Source organism: Condylura cristata, unplaced genomic scaffold (assembly GCF_000260355.1).
Source record: "Condylura cristata isolate star-nosed mole 26May11 unplaced genomic scaffold, ConCri1.0 scaffold00009, whole genome shotgun sequence".
Classification (NCBI taxonomy): domain Eukaryota; kingdom Metazoa; phylum Chordata; class Mammalia; order Eulipotyphla; family Talpidae; genus Condylura; species Condylura cristata.
This window is the reverse complement of record NW_004567110.1, coordinates 18,439,576-18,453,172: the sequence shown is the minus strand read 5'-3', so window position 1 is coordinate 18,453,172 and position 13,597 is coordinate 18,439,576. Positions and strand designations below refer to the sequence as shown.

The window sequence follows — 13,597 nt, the reverse complement described above, 5'->3', positions numbered from 1 at the left end:
AAAAAAAAAATGTGCAAAATGATGTAAAAATAAACTTTTTAATTAAAAAAAAAATATTTACATGTACTCCAAAATGTAAGAAGTGTGCACACACATATGTACACACACACACAGAAAATATTGTTTCTATTGTCTTATCATCACTAATCTCTTTTTCCTACACAAACACTAATCTCTTTCTCTAAAATTGCAATGCATTATTAATCCCATCTTTTTAAGCAAGTTGCTTGTAATTATAATTGTCTTTCTAAAAAAGAAAATGCAACAGCTGCACCTACACTGAAAATGGATCCTTGGAGAATGTAATTAAGTTATTTCAATTTGGAAACTGAGTATTAGCAAGAGCTATGGGATGTATAACCTTAAGGCAGACCTCTCCACCAGGTTTTTAATGTTATGTTACTTGCAGAAACTTTGATAACTAGAAAATTAGAATGTGATTTTTTTGCATGCTCCAATCAGAGGCTTAGTAAATGGCATTATGCATTATATAATTTTACATGCAGTAGTTAGTCAGAACATTTGGTAGGCTGATACAGCATAAAGAGGCTTAGGTCATGTGTTTCCTACCTTTGTGATTATTGATACACCTTGAGGCCTTATTTTGTTTTGTGCTCTTGGAGTTTCCCTATAATCCATGAAAAATACGGCATAACTGTTTCTTAAGTCACAAACTGAGTCCAAATAAGGACCTTATAAATTTCTGACCTCTCCAGAAAAGTCCATTATTACACAGGAGTGATTTTCTATAGATTATGCCTTTGCATGTGAAAAAAATATTATAAATGATATTTATTCTAAGAGGAACAAAAATTAAACACGGTTTAATGTTAACTCTAACAATTTTGAATACTGTATTAAAAGTAGTGTTTTTAAGTATACTTTCTTTTTATATCATAAACATTCTGCTTTTCATAATGGCCTATATTTTTATAGCTTAAATGATCAATGTATGGCTAAATAACTGCTGAAGCAAGCAACTGCTGCCGCTACGCAAAAATCACAGAAAATTTTATTTAATAAACAGACCACTTAATGTTAGTAACATTTGGGGAATACTGATAAACTCATGAATAACAGTTTGTAAAGTCTATTTTATGTAAGAAACCGTAGATAGTGGGCTTGGGTCAGGCCCTGTGGAAAACAGTATGGAGCTTTTTCAAAATATTACAACCTGATATAACATATGCAGCGATTGCACTCCTAGGTATCTAACCAAAATACAAAAACTCTAGTTTGAAGAGATATGTGTACTTCTATGTTCAATGTAGCACTATTTTCAATATGCAAGCTATGGAAACAACCCAGGTACCCAAAGACAGATGAGTAGATTAAGAAGATGTGGTACATATATACAATGGGATACTATTCAGCTACAAAAAAAAAAAAAAGATAAGCTCTTGACTTTTACAACTATAAGGATGGAGCTGGAGGGGATTATGCTAAGAGAAATAAATCAGAGTACAAAGACAAATACTGGACAGTGTCACATGTATATATAAGTAGAGAGAAACAAAAAAAAAAAAAAAAGAGGTCAAGTAAGATCAAAGCAAGAATAAGTCCTAGAAAATTGACTGTAAAACTGAGCTTACCAGAAGGGTAAGGCTATGGGTAACTTGGTGGTATGTATGAACAGAGAGATCATATACTTCTAAATCATATACAGTGTTGCAACTCAGTTTCAATTGAATAAAAATATATTCAGAAAATTGTGAAAAGTGAACCAGTCTGACAAAATCATTCTAACACCCACATTTTTTTTTATTATTATCAAACATTTTTACTATATGCCAGCTTTGGAATTTTAAGCAGTTGCAGGAAAACAAATACAACACATTGCTCTATAAATATATGGAACTCATTTATCTCTGTGTGTGTTTTCAGAACAGGTATGTCTCTCCATGAATCATATGACAAAAGAACACAGAAATAAACATATTCAATAGAATTGGAATAAATTCATGGATGCTAGAAATACAGTAAAGTATCCATATTGATAACTAGATTAAGAATCCTCAGGTACACAATCTTTGAAATTGATATCTACTCATTAAAGTTATCCATGATATTTCCTTTATGACATATTCAAGGGTAAATTTGTGACCTGATATGGGTCTAATTTTTTTTTTTAAGATTTATTTATTTATGCATACAGAGCTGGGATATAGGCCAGAGGTGCAAGGGCGGTGAGAGGATTCACCAGAAACAGAGTGGGGAACAGAAAAGGTAGATCAACAAAGTACACCTCTGAGGGGAGCAGTAGGCAAAACAGGAGAAGTCTGCTGTGCCATGTGGACCACCTTCAGGTCAGGGGATCAAACTCGCACAGAAGCAGCTGTGGCTAGCTTGCAGTGTTGCCCTATAACCACTGTGCCACCAGGGAAGGCCCAGGTCTAATCTAGCATGTATATTTTGGGTTAGTTTAAGTAACAAAATTATAGGACAATGAGATAAAACTCATAAGAGCAACATTAAAAGTTACTTATTTGGGCCCTCCCTGGTGGCGCAGCGGGTTAAAGCACAGCACTGAGAAGCTAAAGCCACTTCCGCATGAGTTCGATCCCCGCCTGCCCCGGAAGTGACCACATGGCGTGGCAGACCTCTCCTGACTCGCCCGCTGCTCCCCTCAGCAGTGTACTTCGTTTATTTGCATGTTCTGCTCCCCGCTCTGTCTCTGGTGAATTCTCTCACCCTCCGCATCTCTGGCCTGTACCACGGCTCTGTATAAATAAATAAATCCTTAATAAAAAAGTTACTTAGTTGACAGCAGCATAAAACCATAAAATATAAACCTCATCTTATGCTTATAAAAACATAAGCCCTATTTTATGCTAGATGGTTTATACTTAAACCACCTAAACAAGAAATACTGTCAGAATTGTAAAGCCCAAAAAGCATAACTTTTATGCCAAAACTTACACAGCATATAGCTATCACATGCTATATGTAATAATGCTTTTCATTCTTAAAAATATTTAAATGAGGCCCTCCCTGGTAGTGCAGCGGGTTGAGGCACAGCACTAAGAAGCTAAAGCTGGCCCTCCCTGGTGGCGCAGCAAGTTAAAGCACAGCACAAAGAAGCTAAAGCCACTTCCGCATGAGTTCGATCCCCGCCTGCCCCGGAGGTGACCACATGGCATGGCAGACCTCTCCTGACTCGCCCGCTGCTCCCCTCAGCAGTGTACTTCGATGATCTGCCAGTTCTGCTCCCCACTCTTTCTCTGGTGAATCCTCTCACTGCCCCTTCATCTCTGGCCTGTACCCCAGTTCTGGTATGCACAAATAAATAAATCTTAAAAAATAAATAAATGAATTTCCTTAGTGTACTATTTATAAATAAAGTTGAATAAATTCTTTCACTAAAATGTTTATTTAGTTACAAGAATGATGATGGATTCCAAATAAAAGTGTGGAAACAGAATTATAAACCACGGTGCTAATAATGCGGTCAATGTCTTCATTATATAGAAAAGTCCATCGAGATATATCACTCTAATACCACCAGAAGCCAAAAATAGCAACATTTAAATGTTCCAATTAGCAATTTATATTAATTATCAAAGGATGGTTTGATCAATCTACTATAATATGTTTACAGTGACAAAGTTTTAGAAATAGATACATCGATCAGAAAATAGGGAGAGAATGTTTGTTGAATTCCTGGTAGAATTTCCTGAATGTGCAACTGCACCATATAACCAAGTAGGGAGCTACCACTTAGGCAACTGGATAAAACATACAGTCTTTGTAACTTTTTTTTCAGCTAAATTTCAATCTACAAGTATTCCAAAATAAAAACTAAGGCATCTAAATACCTTCAAAAGGAGTTGAATAAAAGTAAAAACAACCCATTAACAAATTAAGAAAAAACTGTTACTGTGAAAGTATTATGCTAGCAAAATATATGTCAAAGCCTATGTTATACAATTTCAGTTGAAGAACATGAACATTCAAGAAGTAAGGACAGATTGGTCTAAAAATTATATTATTTGATATTGTGGGAAGATTCTATTACATGAGAAAGACTGAAAAAGGAAACTAGTTGAGCTGCATGTCAGGTATTAAGGAAAAAAAGCACATTGTTTTGATATGAACACAATTATCTGACAGTAATAGTTAAAATATCATACATAGAAAGTGGTACAGATTATAGATTATTTTATGTCTATCTAAGGGGTTGAGTTAATCCTGAAGGTAATAGTGAGTTAATATGTGTTAAATTAATTAATTTTAATTAAAATGCAGGATGACAATCAATCTAATATTAATAACAAGAAGGTGAGATAGAGGAGTGAGAAAGAATAGTTAAAAAATTAAAGCAAAAAGAGCATGGATAATGTAATGTCACTGGGGACACAAAGAAATGAAAAGATATGTGTGAAAAGTCCAGGGATGCAAGGCACTGTTCAATAAATTAACTGGTTTGAGTGAACATTACAGACACCAGAATTGACTATTATTTGAGACTGAATTATAAAATTAATGTATTTGACATAAGAGTGATCAGGAATAAAGCGAAGATCATGTCTTTGTTTCTGAGCTTACTTGGAGTTTCTCATGAAATTATAAGTAAAATCTGGAACCAAAAAATAAAAAAAAAGGAGGCAAGTGTAAAATTAGGAAAGATTTTCCTTGACTCATCAAATCATCAAAAATAACAGTGTTAAAAGAGCTTTCATTTGCATGAATGAAACCTGATCAGAGGAAAACCATCTTGGCAAAATCAGAGCTGAAACAAGCTACATTCAAATCAGGGGCAACACAGCACTTATAGTCACACAGGCTATGAAATGTACAACACTCAGGCAGGTCATTTACATAAATTATGATGCAACTGAAGCTATATATTGTGTCACCAGTAGAGTCCTACTTATGGTTCTGGAATATAGGGAATATACAGTGAATATGTTCATTATAGAAAGGAATCGATTGGGTGGAAGGAGCAGAAACACATTTTCCATAAAGTTTACAGAAGAATTATTTTCTCAGGTATAGTTTCTAGCCAAAATAAATTTGTATTATCTTTAGCTCCAATTAAGTGGGAATCATCAATGAGCTCATCACCTATTTATCTTTCTAGCAACCATTTATTTTCACCTAAGTAATTATATCTGAAAATGTATATTTATGCCTTATAATTTTCTGTTGTCAGAAATAACAAGCCAAAATTTTATTTTTCCAACACTGATCCTATCATAACAGTCTTTATTAATTTGTTTAAAGGTTTTTTATTTTTGCCTTTAGCCTCATTGTAAAAGTATTTAATCATTTTAGTTTCTACTTTGGGATACTTACAGTTTCATATTTATTTGTACACCATCAGAAAACACTTAGCTATACCTTAAATATGATCTGTAAGTCGAACTATTTACTTAATCACTGTGGTTTAAAGAAATTAGGTGGCTTAAAGAAATTGCATTTTAAAATATCACAATTCTGGATACTAGAAGTTTAAAATCAATTTCCACAAGGAATTGTTCTCTTTGAAGGTTTTAGTGAAGAATCCTTCCTTGCCTCTTCTTGCTTTAGAAGCTTGTCATTACAGACATCCTTCTTCTCTTTTTGTCCTTCTTTCTCTTCTTAATAGGACAACAGTTTTTAAAAGCCCACATTAATCTAAACTAACTTTACCTTGAACTTGTCTGCAAAGACTATTTTCAAACAAGATCATTTTCTCAGGTAAAAGAGAGAACACAATACAGTGACAAAAATGAATGTAAGTTTTGCATGACAGAAATAGCATGCATAGGAAATTAGCAAATTGACTACCACCTTTCATTCTCGAGCTCCAGTTCTACCATTTTTGTGGAACTTTCCCAGACAAAACAATTTAAATATATTCTTCATTAATACTTCTACCTTATATCTTGTATTTGGGACGGCTATGCAATATTTCCAGTATACAAAAAAAAAAAAAAAAAAAAAAAAAAAACAACTCTGTTACTTACTCTTCTTGTTCTTTTCTTTTTTTTTTTAATGATACTAATACTTTCTAAAAAATGTCTCACATTTAATAGCTACTTAATTGGCTATGATTTTTGTGTGTGTAATAGCAGGGACAGATCTCACAAATGGAGCTGAACTTCCAGAAACCTTTCTTTCACAGGACATAAGACTCAGGGAGAACTTCAGAGGCTACTATCAGGCATACGTAATTGCTGTGCCAACACTGCTAATTTGAAAGTCATTTTCTAATTTGAAAATTTGAAAGATAATTTTCCATGATATTTTTACTTAGAATATTCAATCCAGTTTTTGTATGCAAAAATAAATTTTCTTTACAAAAAAATTTTAAAATAAATATATCAGTGAGCTTCTATCATCAAAATACCATGCAAATACTAAATAATAACATTAATTATTTAGGAGACAAAGTCAAATGGACCTTACACAAGTCTTAAAACATATATCTACATATTTTTATTGGTATAGTAGCTTTCAATACCATAAAGTATATGGAGAATGGAATAGAATGTAAGTTTCATGAGACTAAAAACCATGAATGCTTTGCTAACCAATATAAATCTATTTCTCAAGGCGTATACATCTGGTGTATACTCCTTGCTGAGTGAAAAATACTTAACTAGCACACACTGTGAGTTAATACAGCTTTTGCTAGATTAACTTTCCTAGGCAAGTAAAGGTATATATGTATGTATGTGTATGAGAAGCTCAGATATAATAAAACTTTAAGAATAACTGCAAAAAAATCTTAACAAGACAGGGATGGAATATAAAAGTTAGGAATCAAAAGCCTAATCTATAGTTAAATAGCCGTTTACACAGTCTAGGAATGGGTTGTGTAGACGTCTAGAATTCAACTGAATGGAGCAGTGTAAAAATCCTTGGACCTGATAAATTTTACCCCTATGTGAGGTATGTCACTCTGGAAATTATTAAATTTATCTATTGAACTTTAGAGCTATTAATACTAATAACTGCCTTTCCTAATTATATGAGCACCAAGTCAGTCTCTAAATAGCATATAGCTTACCTTAAATATCTGCCTTCAGGAGTTAATATGTCAGGATGACACAAGTTTTCTGGCACATAAACCAACCCAATATAATTTGTTCATTCATGTATTCATTCATTCATTTATAAAACATATGAATGAACATTCATTCATGAAGCATGTGATATGATATGGAAACACACTAAAATTAAGCTGTAGGTAAGAGACATGTAAATCATTACTAAGAATATCGTTCTGAAAATAGGAAGTGCCTATATAAACATAAGGGGGGGATTTTATGATCAATGGAGAAAATGTGTTAGATTCGGTTCACTGGGAAGAAATGTAAAGGATGCTATAAAGCATTGTTTTCTAATGTGTTATATATATATATAATTGTGAAATATGTCATTAAATTTCAAAAAAAATGTCATTTTGATGGAGTCAATTGTAAAGCAAGGCATAATTCTTAAAAATTCAAAGTATCAACATCCACATTATTATAACTCCAAGATGTATCACTGTAGAATAAACAATTTTGAAACAACATTTTTTTTAATTATTTAACATTTTCAACCAGGATTTTGATGGGTTTCATTGCATTCCTGCATTACATTAACATAGAAAGGGTAAAAATTAAGTAACTTTAAATATTGAAGACTTGAAGGCAGAAAAAATACAAATATCTAAGTGCATTATTTTTGTCGTCTTAAAAGTTTTGTATTACACTCTTGCCCATCTACGTCTATATAGGTGCCTATATTTTTCTTTCTCCTTTTCCTAATAAACTAGTCCATTAAAAATTTTACAGGTGGGGCCCTCCATGGTGGCACAGTGAGTTAAAGCACAACACTGAGAAGCAAAAGCCACTTCAGCATTAGTTCGATCCCCACCCTGGAGGTAACCCACATGGCATGGCAGATGTCTCCTGACCTGCCCACTGCTCCCCTCAGCAGTGTACTTTATCAGTCGGCCTGTTCTGCACCCTACTCTGTCTCTGGTGAATCCTCTCACTGCCCCTGCACCTCTGGCTTGTACACCAGTTCTGCATGCATAAATAAATCAATCTTTAAAAAAAATTTTCACAGAGGACCCTCCCTGGTGGCGCAGCGGGTTAAAGCACAGCACCAAGAAGCTAAAGCCACTTCAGCATGAGTTCAATCCCCTCCTGCCCCGGAGGAGACCACATGGTGTGGCAGACCTCTCCTGACCCGCCCACTGCTCCCCTTAGCAGTGTACTTTGTCGATCTGCCTGTTCTGCTCCCCACTCTGTCACTGGTGAATCCTCTCACCCTCCGCATCTCTGGCCTGTACCCCAGTTCTGTATGAATAAATAAATAAATCTTTAAAAAAAAAATTTTTTCACAGGTGGGCCTTCCCTGGCGGCACAGCAGGTTGGGATGCAGTACTGCAAGCTAGCCACAGCTGCTTCAGTGTGAGTTTGATCCCCAGCCCAGATGGTGACCCACATGGTGCCGCAGACCTCTCCTGTCATGCTCACTGCTCCCCTCAGCAGTGTTCTTTGTTGATCTGCCTGTCCTGCTCCCCACTCTATTTCTGGTGAATCCTCTCACCACCCCTGCACTTCTAGCATGTACCCAGCTCTCTATGCTAAGCAAATAAATCTTTAAAATACACATACACACATTAAAAAAAATCATAGTTATAACACCTAAGATAATAAAGCATGCATTGTATAAAAAGGAATAATGATGCATTATTACCTAAATAAACTTTAAAAAAAAAAGGCCATGCATTAATATGAGTAAACCACTGGTTATTTTTCTAAGCCTACTCAACTATGAACACATTTTTGGAATAAATATTTCACCTGTGACTTTTTAGCAGCTGCCCATGGAGTTCTCTCCTTTTTCTTTTTCACACTCATCTTACTTTTTCTGTATGGTATTTCACTCTCCTAGATTCTCATCCTTCTAAACTTGGCACTTAAATGCTTTTGATACTCACATTAATACAAGTTCTTCTTATTCCACCTGCTGCTTTCATAGTCATTATTACTGATGCTTACTAGTTCAGCTATCATCAGTATCAACTACATATCAATTACATTTCTATCCAGAGCACCTAATTCACACAGACAGATACAATTATATATTAGATACTTTTAATCTAATCTTTTCTCAAACTAACTACTTGTGAAGCAATCTCCAAATCTGACTCTCTTACAATATTTTCTGACATAGCAAATATCTTCACTGCCTGTATTAATTTATGCAAATAAGAAAATGATACTTTATTTGCCACTTTATCACTCCTAGTTTTCATTATTCCTCCTAAATTTCCTTACAACTTACTCTATTTAGTTATCTCCATCAATTTTATTTTAACCCTAGTTACAATTTTTTTCTGGAATTACAACAATCACTCTTATGATATTTTCCCACAGCTAATCAAGTTCCACTTAAAATAAATCTTTATATTTCAGAAAAAGTAATAATTTGAAAATCCCAACCTCTTCAGGTAATTGTTTTTGGTAAAACATTTTGATACATTTCTACTGTTCACTACCAAATACTTGATGTTCCTTAATAGCCCTTTATCTATTTCTTCACTTCATCAACCTTATTATTCTTACTTTCACTCAACTACTGTCTCATGATGTGCTTTAAATTTTAATGTTGTTTGTGGTTGCAAATGTTTTAAATAACATAAACAGTTTTTAAAGAAACAGAATAACCTAAAAGTGTGTTGTGAAAACTCTATAGCTCTCATGAAACCATCCTTTGGTTCTGTAAATAAACTGACTATACTTAATCAGAACACATTACGTAATCTTTGCCTTCAGATAACAAGGTACATAAAAGATCTGACTACAGAAATAAACACAAATTTTCTCCAAAACTACTCAATTAACTTAAAAGAAATCACCAATTATGGACTAGCATGCAAAAGAGCAGAATTCTAAATTACGGTATGAGCAACTTTTATTTCCTTACACAACATCTGATAAAGCAGAATTACCTTTCATTGAGTGATAAGGAAATGCTGAAAGAAGGCCCCAGCTTTCAAAATTCTTATCTGTTTGTTATACCAGTACTCTAATATTCAAAATATTTCCCAGCTCTGACACTGTTCCATATAATTTTCTGTAACTATGAGCTATTTTAGAAACTAACTACTTACCATATTGTAGGTGGCTCAGAACCTTCTATTTCTAAGTAATCATATTTTTCTTCCATTTGGAAATCAGTAAATATGAGTGAAATTGTGTCCCCAGGCTCTGCTACAATGGTCCAAGTGCAATCTGCATTATTATGGTACTCATTTGGAAAACTCGGGCTGGATATGATGCCACTGGATCCTCGCATGGTTCCTCCACAAGCATCTTCAGCTATTAAAAAAAAGGAAAATATGTTCAGTTACAAGCCATTACAAGATATGATTAAAGCAATGTTGTTAACATTTCTAGGTAGAAATAACAATGCAGGGCCTCCCTGGTGGTGCAAAGGGTTAAAGCACAGCACCAGGAAGCTAAAGGCAGCCACTGAAGCCAGAGTTCCATCTTGAGCCAGAGAGCTGACTCACATGACTCAGGAGACCTTTCCTGTCTCTCCCTTTGCTCCCTTCAGCAGTGTACTTCAGTACATCATTCTGTTCTGTTTCCCACTGTCTCTTTTGAATCCTTTCACCCCACATCTATGGCCTGTATCCCAGTTATTGGATGTATAAATAAATCAATCTTTAAAAATATAGACAGATTTTGTCATATAATGTATGCATCAGGCCTATATAGATTAAAAAATTGAGAAGGCCAGGAGAAAAATGTAGCCACATGTATATATAAACTCTATCTTGACAATTTTATAATTGTTGGATGAAACAAAAATAAAAGTAATTAGATCTCAGGATGAGAACCAAGATTTCCTTTTCATTGATTATTGGTGAATAAGTAAGCAAAAGACTGATCATTCTTTATCACTTAGTGCATATTGATAATGGGAATGAACTTTGTTTTTATTATTTTAGTGTATGTTTGTATAAAATAAATTGCTAAGTAGAAATTATAAAATAGTTTTTTATAGTAACAGGTTTGAAAATATGCCCCATTTATTCCGTGTCTGTGAAATGCAGTTTGTATCAAATGTAGTCTTCAGGGTTTGCAATAAATATGTAATTATTTCAGCATGATTTTCACTCTAATACACTTTGCCCCCCAAACTCTAGGACATTCAAATCAATTTCTCTGCATGGTATCTGAAGTTCCTCAACCCAGATTTATAGCAGAGAGAAACCACCCCCATTTCCTGACACATGGAATGAAAAAGAACTCATAGAAGAGCTCACTCCATGGAAAATCTTATTTTACAGCAAAATAACCTAAACCCAAAAAGATGGATTAACTTGCACATAACGACAGGAACTTGCACTGACTGAAGGACAGGAACTCAAATCTTCAAGCACTAAAACCAATGTTTTGCTGATTACTGTGTTATCTTTCTTCAAGCACTTCTGTTTGATCTTTTTATTACTAGAGACTATAATAAAATTAATATTGAAAAAATTATGAAAAATGCAGAAATTTTCTTTTAGTACACATTATATATTCAACAGTTTGACTTGGTGATCCTACCTGAATGCTAGGAACCTTTACATTATGATTCCATATGGATTTAATACAAAGTTTATGAAAATCTATATAGTTTTCTGCATTATGAGACTTTTTCCAAAAAAATTACTGCTGACCATACATGTGTACCAAACTTTGGTTAATGGTTTACTTTTGAAATTAAATATGCAGTGTTTTGTTGTTTTTTGTTTTTTCAGGGTTCCATGTTAGAATCCAGGAAAAGATATCAGAATCTCTCCAATAAAACAGAAAATTATTTTAAACACCTGTTGTGATAAACATATAAAAGTAACTGGCAACAGACAGGCAAAGATTCCCTTTAATTAGAAAAAAAAAAATACTCTTCTAGTTACATATCTTAGGGAGCTCTCACAGAAGCAACTTACAGATTGGTTCTTTAGGATGACCAAATTGAGAACAGAATACAAACCAGCATTTCTATTTGTATTAATACAAAGCCACATGTAGCATGGGATACCCTTTCCTTGGCTTACACTCCTCTTTATACTCAACTCACTGTCTGAGCCCACACACAAAACAAAAAATCTTTGGGCCTCTTGGTCCAGACCCACCCCATCTCCCCAAGTCCACAAAATAATTCCTGTAGCAGCCCCTTTCTCCCCTCTTCCCTATCTCTCCTTTTTCTTCTCTCATGTAGTATTGGTGTAAATACTGTATATAATCGAGAAATAAATGATCCCATTTCTTCAAATATATACTTTCATATCACACATACCACCAATATCTTTACAAGAAGTGAGATACAATATCTAAAACTGGAGTATAAAGGTAACTGGTATAATTCTTAAAGTAAATAAATTTTGCCAAAGTGGGTAGTAAAATTCATTGTGCAGTAACTTATGCTACCACTTAAATTCTGGGACTCTTTTCATCAGGCCTGTCAGCTTCAAGTATCCTCTCTAGCCCCTTTAGAAGTTATCTTCTAGAGTACTTTTAAAAGTAGAAATTAGGCCCTCCCTGGTGGCGCAGCGGGTTAAAGCACAGCACTAAGAAGCTTAAGCCACTTCCGCATGAGTTTGATCCCCGCCTGCCCCGGAGGTGACCACATGGCGTGGCAGACCTCTCCTGACCCTCCCACTGCTCCCCTCAGCAGTGTGCTTCATCAATCTGCCTGTTCTGCTCCCCACTCTGTCCCTGGTGAATCCTCTCACCCTCCACATCTCTGGCCTGTACCCCCATTCTGTACTAATAAATAAATAAATCTTAAAAAAAAAAAGTAGAAATTAGACCATGCCACAAAACTCTCCTGTTTGCACCCTCTGATAAGTTTCCTTAAATTTGGAGTAAGAGCAAAATCCTTACAATAACCTTTATTCCATCATCTTAAATTAATATTAATTTAGAGGGTTTTTAATAACATTAACATTATAATAGATTTTCAATAACATAATAATAACCACATATTCCAGTAACTACAAGTTCAAGATGTTGTACCAACCTTAACATAAATATTTCATGGGGTAAATTAGACAACTGATGAAGAGATTTGTTTATTAATAAAACATAGACTATTAGTTATATTAGACAGTGGAAATCCATACCATGTGAACTCATTTTACTGAGTGGATTTTTCTGAGCACAGACTATTAGTTATATTAGACAGTGGAAATCCATACCATGTGAACTCATTTTACAGAGTGGATTTTTCTTAATTTTCAAAAATAAGGAACTCTCAAATTGGGATTTAAATTATATTCTTTTTAAGGCCTTCCTAATGGAGCAACAGGTTAAAGCACAGCACCATGAAGCTCTCCAAAGCCACTGAGGCTTAAGTTCAATCTCTGGCCTGACCCACATGGCATGGCAGACCTCTCCTGACCCACCCTCTGCTTCCCTCAGCAATGTACAGTTGATCTGCTTGTTCTGCTCCCCACTCTGTCTCTGGTGAATACTCTCACTGCCCCTGAACCTCTGGCCTGTACCCCAGTTCATATGCATAAATAAATATTAAAAAAATAGTTTAAGGCCCTCCCTGGTGGCGCAGCGGGTTAAAGCACAGCACTGAGAATCTTAAGCCACTTCGGTATGAGTTT

At 34.6% G+C, this 13,597-nt stretch overlaps 1 protein-coding gene across 1 annotated transcript in view; it reads right to left on the bottom strand.

The window, feature by feature from the left end:
- The window catches only part of CSMD3 (CUB and Sushi multiple domains 3), a 764,662-nt gene that overhangs the window by 537,182 nt on the left and 213,883 nt on the right, over positions 1-13,597 (bottom strand). Inside the window, exon 5 of the mRNA XM_004679632.2 lies at positions 10,100-10,307. Coding sequence (XP_004679689.1) covers positions 10,100-10,307 — 208 coding nt within the window. The remainder of the gene's footprint in view (positions 1-10,099; positions 10,308-13,597) is intronic.